Source organism: Rhamphochromis sp. 'chilingali', assembly GCF_963969265.1.
Source record: "Rhamphochromis sp. 'chilingali' genome assembly, chromosome: 22".
NCBI classification, from domain to species: Eukaryota; Metazoa; Chordata; class Actinopteri; order Cichliformes; family Cichlidae; genus Rhamphochromis; species Rhamphochromis sp. 'chilingali'.
This window is the reverse complement of record NC_137950.1, coordinates 30,812,497-30,830,722: the sequence shown is the minus strand read 5'-3', so window position 1 is coordinate 30,830,722 and position 18,226 is coordinate 30,812,497. Positions and strand designations below refer to the sequence as shown.

General features: G+C 45.2%; 1 protein-coding gene across 2 annotated transcripts; it reads left to right on the top strand.

Moving 5' to 3' along the window:
* The first annotated feature begins 395 nt into the window (after positions 1 to 395).
* Positions 396 to 14,077, top strand: rab40b (RAB40B, member RAS oncogene family). Of its 2 annotated transcripts, none has more exons than XM_080872591.1 (6): positions 396 to 808; positions 8,938 to 8,998; positions 10,640 to 10,700; positions 11,382 to 11,459; positions 11,719 to 11,968; positions 12,473 to 12,773. In XM_080872591.1, the coding sequence occupies exons 1-6, from the start codon at positions 667 to 669 to the stop codon at positions 12,763 to 12,765; spliced, it is 885 nt and encodes a 294-aa protein (XP_080728717.1). In that variant the 5' UTR covers positions 396 to 666; the 3' UTR covers positions 12,766 to 12,773. The 2 variants fall into 2 exon arrangements, with proteins under 2 accessions (XP_080728717.1, XP_080728718.1); XM_080872592.1 differs by having other exon boundaries at positions 402 to 808; positions 11,719 to 11,941; positions 12,473 to 14,077.
* Positions 14,078 to 18,226: the final 4,149 nt, after the last annotated feature.

Sequence of the window (18,226 nt, the reverse complement as noted above, 5' to 3'; positions counted from 1 at the left end):
CTTCTTCCTTCGACTGCATTAAGACATTTCCAACAGTCACTGCTTCACAAAACTCAGAGAGACGCAGATGGACATCATGAAATATCTCCTGCAAATGTAACCTCAGTCTGCTCCGAGTGCTGCACTTGTTGATCTGAACATCAGCCTCATCAAACCCGGACTGCTGTCTGTCCGAAGGCTCATCTCTAGACTGCTCCTGTGTAAAGCATCTCTTCCGCCCAGCCGCTGTCATGCTTTTATTTTCTCAATCCAAACAGGAAATTGTTGCCTTTTCTATTTCTGTTCAGCTTGACGTCACTTAGTGAGCCAAACGCACAGCTTGTCCCGCTCGCTGATGGACGTCTCCAACGTCCAATCCTGACTCAAGGTTGCCCTAGCAACTCGAACGATTACCCAATCGAACCGAGATAAACACCCTCCCTCACCTCCTCAGCTGGAGCAGGGAGGGGGGAGGCCAGAGATCCATGAGTTGCTCCTCAGTCCGGGAGCAGACCTGGACCTGAACCTGCAGAGGATTTTTACTGTCGTGCGTAAAAGCGCGCCGATGGCACAGCTGGACGCGCTCCGAGCAGCTCCTGAACACGCTCCAGTCTGAGTGCGGGGGGAAGAGGTGTAAGCCTGCTCTCATCTCAGGATGGGACACCACAGCCGTCACCCGCCGCGAGCATGAGCCACAGAAGCAGCCCGGCGCGCGCCTACGACTTTCTGCTCAAGTTCCTGCTGGTGGGCGACAGCGACGTGGGGAAGGGCGAGATCCTGGCCAGCCTGCAGGACGGAGCCACCGAGTCCCCGTACGGCTACAACATGGGTGAGTGGGGGGAGTAGGGTCAGCTGTCCGGTGATCTCTGTGGAGGCTGCTGACACCGAGTCCTCCATCAGGAGTCTGACTTCATGTTCACTCAAACTTTAAGCGCCTCCATCAGAGCTCCAGTCCACAGCAGCCTCTCTGACATCAAAGCTTTATGAAAAGAAAAGAATTATGTTATTATTAGTTATTATTAGTCCTTATGAAAAGATTTTATTCTGAGTTGAAAAATGAAAGTTAGTGATTAAAGTTTACAAGAAAAAGCTGTTTTTGTGAAATAAGTTCACAAGTTTATTCTTAAAAATAAATAAATGTATTCACGTTTACTTTAATAAACAGCTGAGTGTATTTTATTATTGAAAGCATTTTAACTGGTTCACAAGTTTTACTCTTTCAAAATAAGAGCCATAGTTGTTAAGATATGCATTGTTCTCTGGTGAGCAGACACCATCCAACTAACTGATGGTTTGGATCCACTGCGTATAAAAACTGGACATAATCACTGTGATGTCACTCAACAGTGGTGATTGGCTGGTTTTAGAGCCTGCCCCCTGTGGACGTCAGAGGAACTGCAGTGAAGTGTTGCTTTGTTCTGGGAAGCATTAGAAGCTCCACACACCGTTTTAGTTTGTAATATTGAAGCCGTGTTGCCATGGTGTGTGTGTGTGTGTGTGTGTGTGTGTGTGTGTGTGTGTGTGTGTGTGTGTGCGTGTGCGTGTGTGTCTGTGTGTGTGTGTGTGTGTGTCTGTGTGTCTGTGTCTGTGTGTGTGTGTACGTCTGTGTGTGTCTGTGTGTGGCGCTGGCAGGCAGCTGCTCATGACTCATGCTCGGCCTGCAGGAGGGTGACAGGAGTTGAAGCTCTCCAAGTTCACGCGCTGACACACGATGTAACACACTGTGCTCACGAGTCACATGACCACATGCTCAACCTGCTGTCATAAAAACTGATTTCATATTTAAATATGTAACATCCTGCACACGGCTGTCATCTCTCTGCAGAAAAGTCCAAACTGAGCTTTTAGGACAGTTTCATAGATGATCTGAGCTCCACCGTGGTCAGACGTGACGTGCAGCAGCAGCAGGTGATGTTACTCACCTGTTTACAGCAGACGTGTTTTCATGTTTTATACTTGGACAGAAAACGATTTACCAGCAGAGAACAGTCTGCTGGCTCAGGAGATGAGTCCTCACACGCCAAAAAATCTCCCCTGCACATAAAAAGGTCTGCTGACATCACCAGCCACAGCCTGCAGTGAGGAGGTCAAAGGTCACAGATGACAGGCCAGTGCCATGCTTTGTGGATGCAGAAAAACACCCACATGGTCTCTGAATCATCCTGGAGGAAGGAAGGCTGTACTCTCATGTCTAATTCTGAAGTGAAAGAAGTAAATTCAAAAAATAGAAAATGTATAAAAATCTGTAGTAAGTTTTATCCAATTATCCTGTTTTTAAAATATTCCACACAGCTACGCCATCAGTAATATTTGTGTCTCCTAACAGTGAAATGACATCTATCTGCTGTCCCAGTGACAATAATCAGCTCAGCCTATGTTCATTAATCACTATGAGACCAAAGCTCAGATCTAAACACTCAGTTTACACCAGTTTTTTATGGTGTTGGCTTTGTATGATGTCATAGGGAGGTTATATCCTTATATGGTCAATCTCAGGCACAGAAGCCCCGCCCACTTGCTATTTAAACCTTCTGTTGTGAGGGGCAGCCAGCTGTCTCCGTATGAGATGAAGGATTATTCTGAACTATTCTGAAGCAAAGAATTACAATATGGAGCAAAATCATTACTCAAAAAAGTAATCCATTACACATTACTCATTACTTTGCTTAAAAGTGATGTGCTGCGTTACTTAATTACGCTGAAGAAAGGTTTTTTTCCATTGCTTTCTCATTACTCCGTAAATTGTCCTGAAACACAGTCCTCATGAGGACACAGGTACGCTCTTTCTTTTATTGTTCAGGGATGAACAAAAAGCAAAGATGGAAACCAGCACAAAGACACTTTGGAGTGGTCACCACGGTGATTCTGAACTGGTAGGAACAGGCTGCAGGCTGACTGCTCATCAGTTTGTTACCCGTTGATGTTCAGGCTCTGGCTGCTGGGCCGGGGTCTGCATACACCCAGCTTTACCATCAGTCTGGGTTCTTGGCTAGCTAAGTGTTAGCATGCTACCTGTGCAGATGTTAGCACTATAATGCAGCTGCCTCTGTACTGGGCGCAGTTTGCACCATACTGTTGGGCCCTTGTCCTTTCATGCAGTAAATTGGTTTTGAACACACATCCTGGGTTCTGAGAAACTGTGGAAACTGTAGGATAAAGTGTTCATTGATACAGTAACAGGAAAACTAGAGGTCTGTGGTTTTCTGGAGGAACTACGTTGGACATGTTGATCTGAATGTTTGATGAACCTCAGCTGTGACACTGCTGATGAACAGAAATCAGTTTTTGTTTAGTAATTTTTTGTCTTTGGTCTCTCAGACGTGACGACCGTTGGGTGGATTAATCAGTAGCAGCGACATCAGCAGAGGCCTCGAGTCGTGCCGTTTCTGGGTTTTCCTTGGTGTGAGGACGGTTTCAGGCTGATGGAAAACCGCAGGCTTCTGCTGTTTCTGGGTCATCTCCTCTAACGGGAGGCATGACGGCACACAGACATAGCTGTGGTGAAACTGTGGGACGATTTCTGGCTCTCAGGTCCAGGAGGGGGCTTTGCTCTCCTGCCGAGTCCAGAGAAGAGCTGGCTGCAGTGCAAAGCTGAGCCAGACCACATGGGGAAGCCTTGATTAGCATTGACGCGAGCTCGGAAAAATGCACACAAACAGCTTGCTAGTTTATTCTCTGTGCTTTTATGAGCCGTTGATAATTACTCCCAAATGAGACACGCGAAGACGGGCCAAGCGCTTGTTTACGGTCTGAACGCCACGATCGGCTCTTTTATAACATCCTTCTGAGTGTTGTGTAACTCCACAAAAACACTCCACTCTCCCATCTACTCCAAATGTGCACTGTGAGAGTGTTTGTGTGGTTGTGGTGGTGCTGCTGCGAGCTGCTCGGTGGGGGTATAATGATGCTGCTGGTGCTGCCAGGAGAGGCTGACTCATTCCTCCAGTGTGAACCGGCTCTTACAGATAGGCCGACCTTCACTATGCATGAAGAATACTGTTAGAGGTGATGTGTTTGTTTGGGTTTGAACTGATTGTGAGGACTTCTTTACAGATGGCACACAAAGATGTAAGTGGTCATATTTCTGTTTGAAACAAAACGCAGCAGCACGGCAGAACCTCTGACATCATTAACCATCTGTGAGTCCAAATCTCCCCTCAGTTCCCAAACAGAGTTACTAACAGTCTGATAAAATGATCCGTGTGGCTGCTCGCCCAGGTGTTACAAGAAAACTTAAAGAGGGGTAATCTGTACCATAATACTGCCTGTTTTATTATTCAGACTCAATTATAACACAGAGCTAACACAAGAAGGGCCAACATCAGGCTGTGAAGTAGGGCTGGATATCGTCACTGATTTCTAGAATCGATTCGATTCCAATTCACAAAGTCCCGAATCGATTCGATTCGAATCTGGGAAATTTTGCCTCAGACAGTCAGCAATATTATAATTCAGATCAGTACATTTACATATTTTTGTATCTATAAAAAGGAAGCTGACACTTTTGAGACTTTATCAAAGGTGTGAGCATCACAGCGAGGCCTTTGTGTCAAAGTAACTGAGGATAAAACAGAAAAACATGAAGTTGATTTTCCTGTTCTGGGATTTTATAAAAATATTCTGCAGTACATCAAAAACGAAAGAAAACCATTAATCAACATATGAACATCACCTCTGATGTAACAGCGGTTTTATTACAGACACAGCGTTTTGCATTTTGTATAATTTTAAAAAGTTTACATTTGTTCAGTATTGAACGGCAGAAATTAGGTTTTCTTTTCGGAAGTAAGTAAAAGGAAAAAAACAGCGGCTGACAGGCTGTAAACAACAGTGGACTTGTGCGTAACAAGCAAGCGAATAATGCAGAAAACAGAGAGAGAGAGAGAGAGAGAGAGAGAGAGAGAGAGAGCTGTGCATGAAGTGTGATTTTATCCTGGTGGAAGCAAAGCAGCAAAAGTCAGAGTGAATTCATGTTTGTGTGAAGCGTAGTTTGGATCTTCTTTTGCTGCTGGTTCGGTCAATATTGTTTGGAGAGAGATAAAACCTGCAGCTTTAGAATCAGCGCAAAAAGGGCGTGAACACAAAGCTCGACCCGCCGACACATCAGAATCAGCGAGCTGTCGCTTTCAGCCCCGACCGTGTCCGTGCCGTCGGTGAGAAAGTCACATCTCACTGATTCTGATGCGTCGGCGCTTTGTGTTTACGTCTTTGTGCAGAAGCCGTGTTCCTGCTCTCATTTACTGTTTTAGCTGTTTGGTGATTGTTGAAATTTTGTGAAGTTTAACCTGAGATTCTGGCGTTTCAGGCAAAATAAATTTATATTAAAAAATCGATTCAGGATTTTAATGAATCGATATCACGTTATCCAAGCCAGGATCGATTTTAATCGATGAATCGATCATCAAAACCCACCCCTACTGTGAAGCTAACACAATGCTAATGTGGCTAAGTTATCAATTCTTAGTTAATGGGACACAAAGCTATCAGATAGCGTGCTAATGTGACATTAGCTTAGATAAGGTAAACCTTAAATAGGCTAACAGCAGTAAATGAAGCTAGAGCAACATAAAAAGATTTTCTCGACTAACGTCAGCTAACGTATCGTAGTGTTAGCGTGGCTAATATCTGAGAGCAGGACATGAAGCTAATGTAAGATAAGAAGCTGCTTATTATTTTTGTGCACTACAAGGCTGTTTTAACTGTAGTGTGGCTAAGCTACAAACAACCGCTAATCAGAGTTTTGCAGTTTTATATTTTTAAATTTAATTTTATTTCTAATCCAGTTTATTTGTTATTGTTGGAAACTGTTTACTGTTAGTTTGCTTTGTTTGATTTCAATGTTTGTTTTATTCTTCTTATTTATTTGTTTATACAATAAAAACACAGAACTTTGTGAAATCAGTTGACTCACACTCTTGTAGACAAGTCTCAGTAACGCCTCCTGTACTTAGGAGTTATTGTGTCACACTGAAAGAACAAAGATGAATCAATTTGTGCAGATTTGAATAAAGGAATCTTGTTTCGTGCACTCGGGCCTGCTGGTGTTTAAACTGAATCATGGAGCTCTTATTGTCACCCTGCAGCAGCTACGTTTCCCAGCGCTCTGCTGTTTAGACATCTGTCAGCAGACCTTTCTGTTTTAGCCTGTTATGTAACTCCACTTTCCCTTCATGCATCATGCACACCAGAGTGTGTGTGTGCAATAACTTGGACACAGCGTGTGTCGGTGGGGCTTACGTCTCCCAGAATAACTCCTACGTTATATCACGTCTTGTTCTCTCAGGATATTCTCCCGCAGATATTTTCATATACGTGTTCGATACGAGGAGCTGGCTTTCACTGTTTGTTCTTTGCTAATAGCACATTATTAATTTATAGTCAGTTATCAGGGAGCCCTCTTTCTGTTCGTTGAGCAGTTGAATTCTTAGAATTATTAACTCATCTTTGGACATTTCTGTGCAGGGATTGGCTGGGATTCAACCTGCATGGACACAGGAATCAGTATTCATAATTTAGTATTGTCTGTTTTTGCTTTTATGCTTTTACTAGTCAAAACTAGTAAATGAATAAAAAAATGACTTAAGATTCAAATCGTAACAAGTACACGTGAAATGTAAAGCTCATTTTGTTTTAGTCAGAGCAGTTTCGTTTCAGTGCTGGTAGACGCCGTGCAATCAGCCTCTGCTGAAGCTGCTCTAAGAGCTCGCTCCACATCTTTGTGCGTGTAGCTGTCACTACGAGGAAGCAGTTGTGGTCTACATGTGGGTGTAGGTGAAGCTGCTGCCCCACAAAAGAGGCAAAAATGGTCAAAGTTAATCCTGTTGTCAGTGTTGGGTCAGAGAGACGGAGTCATATCACACCAGTCGTTTGTGTCATTAATAGTTAAGCACATATACTGTAAACTGTGTCAAAGTGACACTGGAACCATCTTAGGTCATTGATGGAGGACCACAGAAGGCCGTCCCACTAGCATCAGCACTCTATCATAGTAGTACTGGGCTTAGGGCAGCATCATCCCCCGGAATCTCCTATTTCCTGCCATAGCTGGACTGGCCATCAGGCATACAGGCATTTGCCTGTGGGCCATGGTGATTTTTGATTTTGATTTTTGTAACGGTATAAACAATGAGAGGTGGTGGATTGGCCAGATGCTGGCAGATGTGTAAAAACAACTCAGCTGTTTGCTGGTGGCTGTGGCGGAGCTTCCACAGAGGCCAGCAGGTGGATGAGGGGAAGGGGAGGCAGGAGGAGCAGAGCCCCGAGGCAGTGAACTGAACTCCAGGTAAGAAGTTATGAGCTGCAGTCTATCTGGGTCAGATATGAACCAAGTTTAGTTTATTTTTGTTGTGCTGACTTTTTACAGTCAGTTACAATAACTCGTACTGCTACTAGCTAGCATGACGGAGTTTCTATACAGCTGGGTGGTGCTATGATGTTACTGATAGTGAACTTTATTTTATTCATAAGGTTAGTTAGTAACTGCCAACCGTGCCTCTTCTCCTCTCATCCTCCCCCCTCCCTCTCCTGTTGCTACTTCAATCATGAAACTGATCAGTGATCAGCTGATCGGCTCTCTTGTTTGTTTATCGCCCACTTTGCGCCAGAAAGAAGAACCAGCTGATGTCGTGCTAAACAGCAGCAGCACGTTTAAGCTTGATCAGCTGTTGTTAGAATTTATTTAATATTAATTTCTAGTATCAGCTGAATTGAAGGGAAGTTATGAACTGTTTCTGAGAGACAAATAACACCAGGATCCTTTTCTAAGTATCTGACAGCTGGTAACTGTGCAGGGGCGGGTCTAGCAAAGCTTTGCCACGGGGGCAGGTAGGGCATTAACAGGGAGAGGGGGGCACAAAGACATACTTTCTTATTCTCATTTAAAATGTTTCGCTTTTAATAAATAATTATCTGAATCTTACAACCAAAGTTTTTAGTATGATGTAAAATGTATAGGAATCATGCATATACCAACAAGACTGTACATCACTGTCACAACAGTGTTTTCATTCAAAGGCTTTATGGTTTTTCCTATAATACCTGGTGGGCCGGTCCGATTTTTTTGTCCCAGTCCAGCCCTGCTTCCTGCACCCAGCAGCTTTCCCGTGACATACGTGACGGTGAGCGTGTGCCGCGTGTGTCGACACGTCAAAGTGCGCTGTGGTTATTTTCAGGAAGCTAATAATAATTACAGTTACAGAAGAGACGAGCTGCTTTCTGTTTTTGTCCCCTGTGAGAGTCGCCTGATATTAGCGGCTAACCAGTAACAAGCTGGAGAGAAACCACACACCTGCACAGGACGCTCTGAATACCCAGCATCACACCTGGATTTGGGCAGCTGCAGGGCTCTGGTGAAAGTGTTCATGAATATATGAGGGTTTCACGAATAACCCTTTAATTAAATGTAGTTACTAACTAAAGCTTAGCAAGTCCTTATTCAGAGCAAACTGTTTTTACAGCCTAAACTGAACAACGTGGTTTAGCAACATAAAGCCATGGACGTGAACTCCTCATGAACCGCTGTATCTGCTCAGACCTGCTGCAGTGCTTTGCATGATTGACGATTCCTTCTAATACTGTGCCTTTGTTTGTTCTGATTGGCTGGCCCTCACAAATTCATTCATCACAGTCAAAGTCATTCTTTTCTGATTTGATGTTATTTGTGATCAGTAGAGGTTTTTGATACAGGCAACACAGGCGGTTGCCCGGGGCGGCATCACGGGCATCTGCGGAAAAAAAAAAAAAAATTGCTCGTACTCATGCTGCTGCGACGTCATGCCAGCGTATATTGGGGATGGCATAGGCACTGATCGGTTTTCTGATGCCCATTTGCTGGGCCCAGGGCGCCAAACAGGCTCGGACCGCCACTGTTTGTGATGCATGTTTGAGATGTTTGGCACGTTGGATCTAAAACTGCTGCTCGTTGGTTTGATCTGAATCTTTCCTTCTGCTGTTTTTCAGGAATCGACTACAAGACGACCACCATCCTCCTGGACGGGAGAAGAGTGAAGCTGCAGCTCTGGTACGAACACGCCGTCGTTCACACGGCTGCCTACGTCTCATGTTATCAGTCTGTGTGGAAAGAAAGCAGAGGACAACCAAAATATACAGGAGGCATGTGAGGCCCGTTTACCCAATAAAAAGCTTTTTCAGGTACTGAGCTTCATCCAGCTTCAGCCTGACGGGTGTTAAAGGCTCGCTTCACTCAGTGAAAATATTCCTTCAGTTTTAGTTTGACGTTTCAGTTTTATGTCCAAAGAAACTGAGAGGAATGCAGCTGACAGCACAGCCTGAGCGGTGTGTGGTGGATAAAAGTGGAAAGAAAATAACTTATGATGATTAAAAGCCTTAATGTGACACTGACAGCAGGTCTGATTCAAAACCTCCTTTGATGCTGCAGCTGACAGGATGTCGTCATCAGAGGGCGAACACCGTAAAAGCGTAACCACACAAGATGCGTGTGACCCGCCCTGCTGGACACGTCACACAAACTAACCTGGAAGTGACCAGGACTTTTATTTTGAAGGACCAGTCCAGGATGATGATGCCATCATAAGAGCATCTGCAGCACTGATGCTTTTACTTTGGCATAAAAGATGTCATTGGATGAAATCAGCGGAGCTGTACTCGAGTAAATCTACTCAGTTTGTTTCTGTGATGACGGTTTGCTGCTCTGCACAAACTCACTCGTGTTTGTAGAAACGTGTTTCAGCCGAGGCGCCGTCACATGTTCAGTCTGCCGCTTTGATGTTTAAGAGGACGCGACGCTGTGTGTGTGTGTGTGATGATCCTGTCTGGATCTGCCGCTCTGACTTTGATAACTGGCGGCCATCTTTTCCCCGCCCGCGTGCTCATGAGCCAAGCAAACCCCTGCTGTGGTGCTCAGACACACTCGCGTTTCTTACTGTGGACAGGAACAACAAACCCACAGAGCGCGCTACGCTTGCAGGAGGAGGCGGAGACAAGCATCTGTGCACATGTTCATCACCACAGTCAGGACGCTGCTGTGCAAAAGTCTTGAGCCACCTTTCATGTCTTAAATCTTGTAGGAAAATGTGAAGCAGGTGCACAATTAAAACAGCCTCAGCTGAAATCAGCAGTAAATACGACTGTGTGCTTAAAAAAGCAGGTTTTTAACAGGAGTTTGAGACACTGGGCAGCTTCGAGTCTCTGAATCCAGTCAAACACAACAACAGAAAGAAACCACGACTCTACCTGAACTGAAGGAAGCACTGACCTTTCACAATAAGAGTGAGGGGAGAACCCAGCCCACCATGTCTGTGCACACTTCCTCCAGAGCCTCGGGAACACTTCAATCCTAATCTGTCCACGACTTCATGACAGAACCCTTAAAACCAGGACGCACACTGTCACCGGTCTGAGAGGGTCGAGACCAAAGTCCACACCACTGGCTCTGTGCTCGGCTTCCTGTGTTTGGACCTTTTTCACGTTCAGGCAGCTGAAGTCGGCCCCGTGAGACGGCTCTCCAAAGTAAAGCTGGGAGTTTGTTTTTTCTTTCCCATTAAGGCTGGACAACGGGAGAGCTCATCCCAGTCTGACCTTCAGCTTCACAGTCATTAGTTAAGACTCTGAGTAATGTTTGTTTGGAGGCGTGAGCGTCGCCACGGTGACCTTTAACCTCTCCTGGTCTGTGTTGTTTCAGGGACACGTCGGGGCAGGGCCGGTTCTGCACCATATTCCGATCCTATTCCAGAGGAGCACAGGTGAGCACCGAGTGCACTGCTGCAGACAAACACAGGGGGGCGCTCACTGAACCTGGGGGTGAGTTCTCCATTCTCCTAATGACCTTTGACCTTCACTGAATGTAAACGAACCCCTGGGCTGCTGTAAAGCAGTAACGGTTCTATCATCAGAATGATCAACATGAGTTCATCTTATTTTCCGAACAAATAACATTTTTAGTTTTAAACTGGTTTTTAGTTTCAAACGTGCTCTGAAGCACCGTGTTAGACACGCTTTGGGGGTTTCGAGGCTGAAGATGCTGATGCTGACCAGCTGTGAGTGCTGCTCCCTGATTGGACATGGAGCCATGTGACTCTGGCAGCAGGCGGTGGCAGGAAGTGTGAGAAAACACGTTTCCCTGAATGAAGCTGTTCTGTTGTAGTCGCTCATCAGGGCTATTAGAGGACATGTAACCATGGAAACGGTGTCACTGTTGCCACGGCAAGGCTAAAAGTTGATCTTGAATCTGTAGTTTCAGTCACGGCGAGCAGGTAACGGCCCGCTGGCCCGAGAGCAGGGTGCTCACACCTGTCAGTCAAAGAGGCCACGCCCCCAGCGATGCAACCTTTAAGCGTTCATTTAAACAGGTGATGTAATGACGGTGAGATTATCTGTAGAGGCTGTAAACACGCTGATGAGAGTGTGAGTTTGTTTGTTTTCAGGGGGTCATCCTGGTGTATGACATCACCAACCGCTGGTCGTTTGACGGCATCGACAGGTGGATCAAAGAGATCGACGAGGTGAGCCATCGATCGTGTGTGTGTGCAGTCATCTCTCTCTCCATCGCTCTCCTGTTATCTAACAGCTGACCGGTGATGTCACAAACTCTGACTGAGTCAAAACGGCGCCCACGCCTGCTGAGGCAGTGCCTCTTTAGGTTGCTGTACTTCAAACGTTTCCCTTAACTTTAAGCTGCCTCCCCCCACCTGACACACCTGTAACACTGAGTGTGCTTAAAGACCCACATCCCCCTTTCCTTTCTGTTCCCCGTTTACCCAGCATGCCCCAGGAGTTCCTAAGATCCTCGTTGGCAACCGTCTGCACCTGGCCTACAAGCGTCAAGTGACCACGGAGCAGGCGCAGGTGTACGCCGAGAAACTGGGCGTCACCTTTTTCGAGGTCAGCCCGCTATGCAACTTCAATATCACCGAGTCGTTCACGGAGCTCGCCCGAATCGTGCTGATGAGACACGGCATGGAGCGCCTGTGGAGGCCCAGTAAAGGTGTGCCATTAGCTCCGCCCCCTGCAGGTCTGTGATGCAGCTTTAAAATGGGACGTTCAGCTCTGCGCTGCCCTCTGCTGGAGGCTCCGCCTCACTGAGGATAAAATCAGACGTCATTCACAAAAACATCGTTCTGCTTTCACTCTTTCCTGAAAAAACACTTTTTATTCCTGAAATATTCCAACTTTATTTTTATTTGTCACTTTATTAATACAACATTTTCACTTTGTTGCTGAAATATGTTTTTCATAATCTTATTCATTTATTGCTAAATTAATGTTCTTGGAATATTTTACAACTTTATTCCTAAATTTTTATGACTTTAGTCCTAAAATATTAGGAAATGTATCCAAACATATGTTATTGTACAAATACATGATTCCATATTCAATATTTCAATTTGTTTCCTAAAGTTTTATAACTTTATTGATAAAGTGTTTTTTCATGAAATACAATAAATTTATGATTCCCTGTTTTGATTGGTTCTTCTCTGTGAGCGCTGTAATCTGATTGGTTCTCTGTGTGTGTCAGTGCTCAGTCTGCAGGACCTCTGCTGTCGCTCCATCGTTTCCTGCACGCCGGTCCACCTGGTCGACAAGTTGCCCCTCCCACTGGCTCTGAAGTCTCACCTGAAGTCCTTCTCTATGGCCAACGGCCTCAACGCTCGCATGATGCACGGACGCTCCTATTCCGTCACCGCCAGCGCCCACTACGGCGCCACCAAGAGGACTGGGGGGGCGCTGCTGAAAAAGCCCAAACTGATCCGGGCGCCGCCCCTCAGCCCGTCGACTCAGAGTTGCAGAAACAGCTGTAAAATCTCCTAACGACAGTTAAAGCACCGCCTGCTCGAACATTTGAAGATGGCGGTTAGAAATGAAGAATTCCTCACCAGGACCTGAACCGAGCTTCAGACTTCCTGTTGGTGACGTTTGCTTTGCCACCTGTGAGCTGCAGGCGTCCAGTCATAGGTGAGGTGACATCACATGGTTGGAAAACGACAGTGTCAGGAAAAATCCTCGGAGCACGTCAGCCCCAAGTCTGAAAGTGTGACGTAAAGCTGCTCGATGCTCAGAAAACGCGCGTTCTCAGCAGCCAATCAGAGCTGCAGACGCTGATTTATTCTTCTGGCTTTCTTCTGGTTTTTGTTACTTTGGTACTTTTTTTACTTTTGAAAGAGACTTTTTTTATTTATTTACAGATTTTATAATAAAAAAAAAACTTCCAGTCAGATTTGTAAGATTCAGATTTCCTTCTTGAATCGTTCAGATGTGGTTTTTCGCCCGGACTCTTCTTCGTTATGTGATTTGATCTGCAGGTGTGACAGTTTTCCACTCTGGGACTTTATTCTTGGAATTCTTTGGAGCCTCTGGCTGTGTCCCAATTCAGGGTCTGCACGCTTGAAGTACGCATTTTAAGTGCGGTTACGTCACCGCCACGCGATGACGGCTGTCCCAATTCGAAGTGTAATTCAAATGCATACTTCAAATGCATACTTCAAATGCGCCGTCGATTTCCCCAAATATCAAGCGTGGTCCGGTGCACGCTTTGTGGTCCCATATATCCCACAATTCATAGCGCGGCGGTGGGTGTGGATAATTTTGCCGCAAAATACGGCAGAAGGGAGCGGCCGAAGAGGGGTTTTTTTTTTCCCAAACTTTATTGAAATTATAAAGCGAACAGTCATTCCAGTTCAGTTTGTACAGTAGACATACAAGGCAAATAAGAGTAACAATATACAGCACAATGAAATAAGAAGGATAAATAAATAAAGGAAAAAAGAAACAAAAGGGGGGAATGTGACAGACTTCATAACTTTGTACTTGAAAGTTGTGACAGCTCATTCGTTAAACATTTCTGAATGAATTTCAATCAATGATAAACCTTTTTTATTGGAAGTTAATTTAAGAGAGTTTAAGTAATATTCAATTTCAATCAAAAACAAATTAAATGATGGGGTTGAGTTTTGAAATTGACATTTATGTATGTGGAAGTTCCTTAATAAGATGGAGCGGGCGAAGAGTGAACTGTCAAAAGTACTGAACGCAACCCATAACGGCAATGCTCAGTGGCTAGAGGATCTGAGGGCTGACCACAGCGACCTCCCTGAACAGGGTCCAGTAACCATCACAGTGGCAGATATCCAAGAAAGGGTCTCCAGTATGAAGAGTTGGACAGCACCAGGGCCCGACATGGTTCACGCCTACTGGCTGAAGAAGCTGACTGCACTCCACGAGCGTCTGGCAGCACAAATGAACCAGCTGCTAGTTAACGAGAGACACCCGGAATGGCTAACCGAAGGCCGGACGGTCCTGATCCCCAAGGACCCCAAGAAGGGAGCGGTCCCCTCCAACTACCGACCAATAACCTGCCTCAGTACTACATGGAAGCTCCTGTCAGGCATCATATCGGCTAAGATGAACAGGCACATGGGTCAATACATGAGCGGGACACAGAAAGGAATTGGCAAGAATACCAGAAGCGCAAAACACCAGCTACTGGTAGACAGAACAATCAGCCGAGACTGCAAGACCAGACTGACCAACCTGTGCACTGCCTGGATTGATTACAAGAAGGCCTATGACTCAATGCCCCACAGCTGGATACTGGAATGCCTAGAATTGTACAAGATCAATGGGACCCTAAGAGCCTTCATCAGGAACTCAATGGGGATGTGGCGTACAACACTAGAGGCCAACTCCAAGCCCATAGCACAAGTCACCATCAAGTGCGGGATCTACCAAGGAGATGCTCTGTCCCCACTGCTGTTCTGCATAGGCCTGAACCCCCTCAGTGAGATCATTAACAAGACTGGCTACGGATACCGACTACGGAACGGAGCAGTTGTCAGCCACCTCCTGTACATGGATGACATCAAGCTGTATGCCAAGAGTGAACGAGACATCGATTCACTGATCCACACCACCAGGATATACAGCAATGACATTGGAATGTCGTTCGGACTGGAGAAGTGTAGTCGGATGGTAACAAAGAGAGGGAAGGTAGTCAGAACTGAGGGGATTGAACTACCAGAAGGCAACATTGCAGACATAGAGGACAGTTACAAGTACCTGGGGATCCCGCAGGCAAATGGGAACCATGAAGAGGCCGCTAGAAAAGCTGCAACCACCAAGTACCTGCAGAGGGTCAGGCAAGTCCTGAGGAGTCAGCTGAATGGTAAGAACAAGATCCGGGCCATCAACACGTACGCCCTGCCCGTGATCAGGTACCCTGCTGGGGTAATAGGCTGGCCAAAGGAGGAGATAGAAGCCACTGACATCAAGACAAGAAAGCTCCTTACCATGCATGGAGGGTTTCACCCCAAGTCCAGCACCCTGAGGCTGTACGCTAAGCGGAAGGAAGGGGGCCGGGGACTGGTGAGTGTCAGCACCACAGTCCAGGATGAGACAACGAACATCCAAGAATACATTGGGAAGATGGCCCCAACTGACCGAGTGCTCAGTGAATACCTCAGGCAGCAGAAACCCAAGAAAGAGGAGGGAGAGGAGGAACCATCATGGAAGGACAGGCCCCTGCACGGTATGTACCACCGGCAGATAGAGGAGGTGGCTGATATCCAGAAATCCTACCAGTGGCTGGACAAAGCTGGACTGAAAGACAGCACAGAGGCACTAATCATGGCAGCACAAGAACAAGCTCTGAGCACAAGATCCATAGAGGCTGGGGTCTATCACACCAGGCAAGACCCCAGGTGCAGGCTGTGTAAAGATGCCCCAGAGACAATCCAGCACATAACAGCAGGGTGCAAGATGCTAGCAGGCAAGGCATACATGGAACGCCATAACCAAGTGGCCGGCATAGTGTACAGGAACATCTGTGCCGAGTATAACCTGGAAGTCCCGAGGTCAAAATGGGAGATGCCCCCAAGGGTGGTGGAGAATGACCGAGCTAAGATCCTGTGGGACTTCCAGATACAGACGGACAAAATGGTGGTGGCTAACCAACCGGACATAGTGGTGGTAGACAAACAGAAGAAGACGGCCGTAGTGATCGATGTAGCGGTTCCGAATGACAGCAATATCAGGAAGAAGGAACACGAGAAGCTGGAGAAATACCAAGGGCTCAGAGAAGAGCTCGAGAGGATGTGGAGGGTGAAGGTAACGGTGGTCCCCGTGGTAATCGGAGCACTAGGTGCGGTGACTCCCAAGCTAGGCGAGTGGCTCCAGCAGATCCCGGGAACAACATCGGAGATCTCTGTCCAGAAGAGCGCAGTCCTGGGAACAGCTAAGATACTGCGCAGGACCCTCAAGCTCCCAGGCCTCTGGTAGAGGACCCGAGCTTGAAGGATAAACCGTGCTGGGTGTTTTATTTATATTTATATATATATATATATATATATATATATATATATATATATATATATATATATATATATATATCTCAATCTGACAATTGTCATTGTCATTTACTAGCTAATCTTAAATGACTGTTCAGCACAGACATGAAGCCCAACAATCATGTTTACAGTCCTGTGGTCTCAGCCTCAGATACTCAACTAATCAAAGTGATGTCATGACAAAAATGAATGACCAACAAAACATTTTTCTCCTTCATTTCTGTCAAACAAAGCTGTATGTAACGTGTCTCGCGGTTAGTATCATGGTTATGGTTGCTAGGCAACCTGAACAGCGCGACGAAGCGTATACCGTCCCATTTCACAAGCCTCTCACTTCCGCACTTCTCGTACTTATAGGACGCACCGTACGTAGTACGCGTAGTGCGCGTACTTCAAGCGTGCAGACCCTGAATTGGGACACAGCCTCTGATTCATGTTTATAAGATGAACTGAAACCGTGACCTTTGACACTTCCTGCGCCACATTTCCACCTCAGCGCTGAGGTTAAATGTTTCCTCACCTGTACATAGAAGCACCTTGAAGCTGTGCTTTTGCACATCATTCTTCTTCAGACACACAAACTTTTTGTGTGCGATATTTGTACGTGTTGTAAATACGCCTGTTTGATATGAAGCTGAAGATGATGATGGTGATGATGAAGCTGACCCCTGCAGCACGCGCTCAGGAGGTGACTGTTAACCGTCAGTGTTTCAATAAAGTTGTCCACGTCACAGCGTGCACTTCCTGCTTCACGTGTTTTGTTTTTGTTGTGACATTAAAACGATGTTCTCTGAGTTTGGAAGCTGTGTCTGTGTTGTTGCACGCTTCTTTCTGGTTTTGTCTCGTTGTTTTCATCCAGTCTTGGTACTTTGTGCCATGTTGTTGCCTCACAGTTTATGGTGAATTTGTGCGTTTCTGATTGTGTTAATGTTGGATCTGTTGTGCTCACTCTTCATCTCTCACTGATCATGTTTCATTTTGTCTGCTCGTCTTTGTGTGTTTGCTGGTTGTGCTGCTGTGTTTTGGTTTGTATCTCTACGATGTTGTTCTTGGTTTCCGTGATTATAATCACGTGCATGTCTGACGTCACAGAGGAATAATTAGTATTAGTACATTTATTTATTTTTAACTTTACATATCACATTTTAGACATACAGTCAAGTAAAACAGGGATCACATAAAAGATAACATTGTGGTAGTACAATGAAGAACAGAAAGAGGGACAAGGACAGTGAGACAAAAGTGAGTACAAAAAATAAAATAAATTAAGGGGAACATAAATAAACAAAGTTTGCAAGAGCCAAAATCAAGTTAACATCTGTAACCGACTGAAACTGCTAACAGTCTTGAGAGCCTTCGTGTTTTTTGATGAGGAGATTGTCCTTATATATTGTACAAGTTCAGGCTTTCTGCCGAGGACTTTGCTTTTGTGTATATGAAATTTTGCCAAAAATAAAACCAAATTTATAAAGAAGAAAGCATCATTGTCCTTGTCTTTAAAAGTATAATAGCCAAAGATAACATCCTTATAGTATAGTTGAAGATTAGGGAGAACAGAGTCAGTAATAAACTTGTTTAAATCCTTCCAGAATTTACATGTAAATTTACTTACATGACCAAAACAGATGAGAAACTGTTTCAGGTTGCTCTTGACAGAAGGTACAATTTACATTTATTTCAATTCAATTCAATTCAATTTTATTTATATAGCGCCAAATCACAACAAAAGTCGCCTCAAGGCGCTTCATAAATTTCAGCCATAAATTTGGACAAATATTGTTTGGTAGGGTAAAACTTATGAATCAACTTAAAGGAAATCTCTTTAATTTTGTTTGTTAAGAAAAACCTTTGTGGTAAAGTCCAAACTTTTTTCCATTCAATATCTGTTACAAAATTGGCCGAATAAAATATGGCTGATGGAACAGAGACCA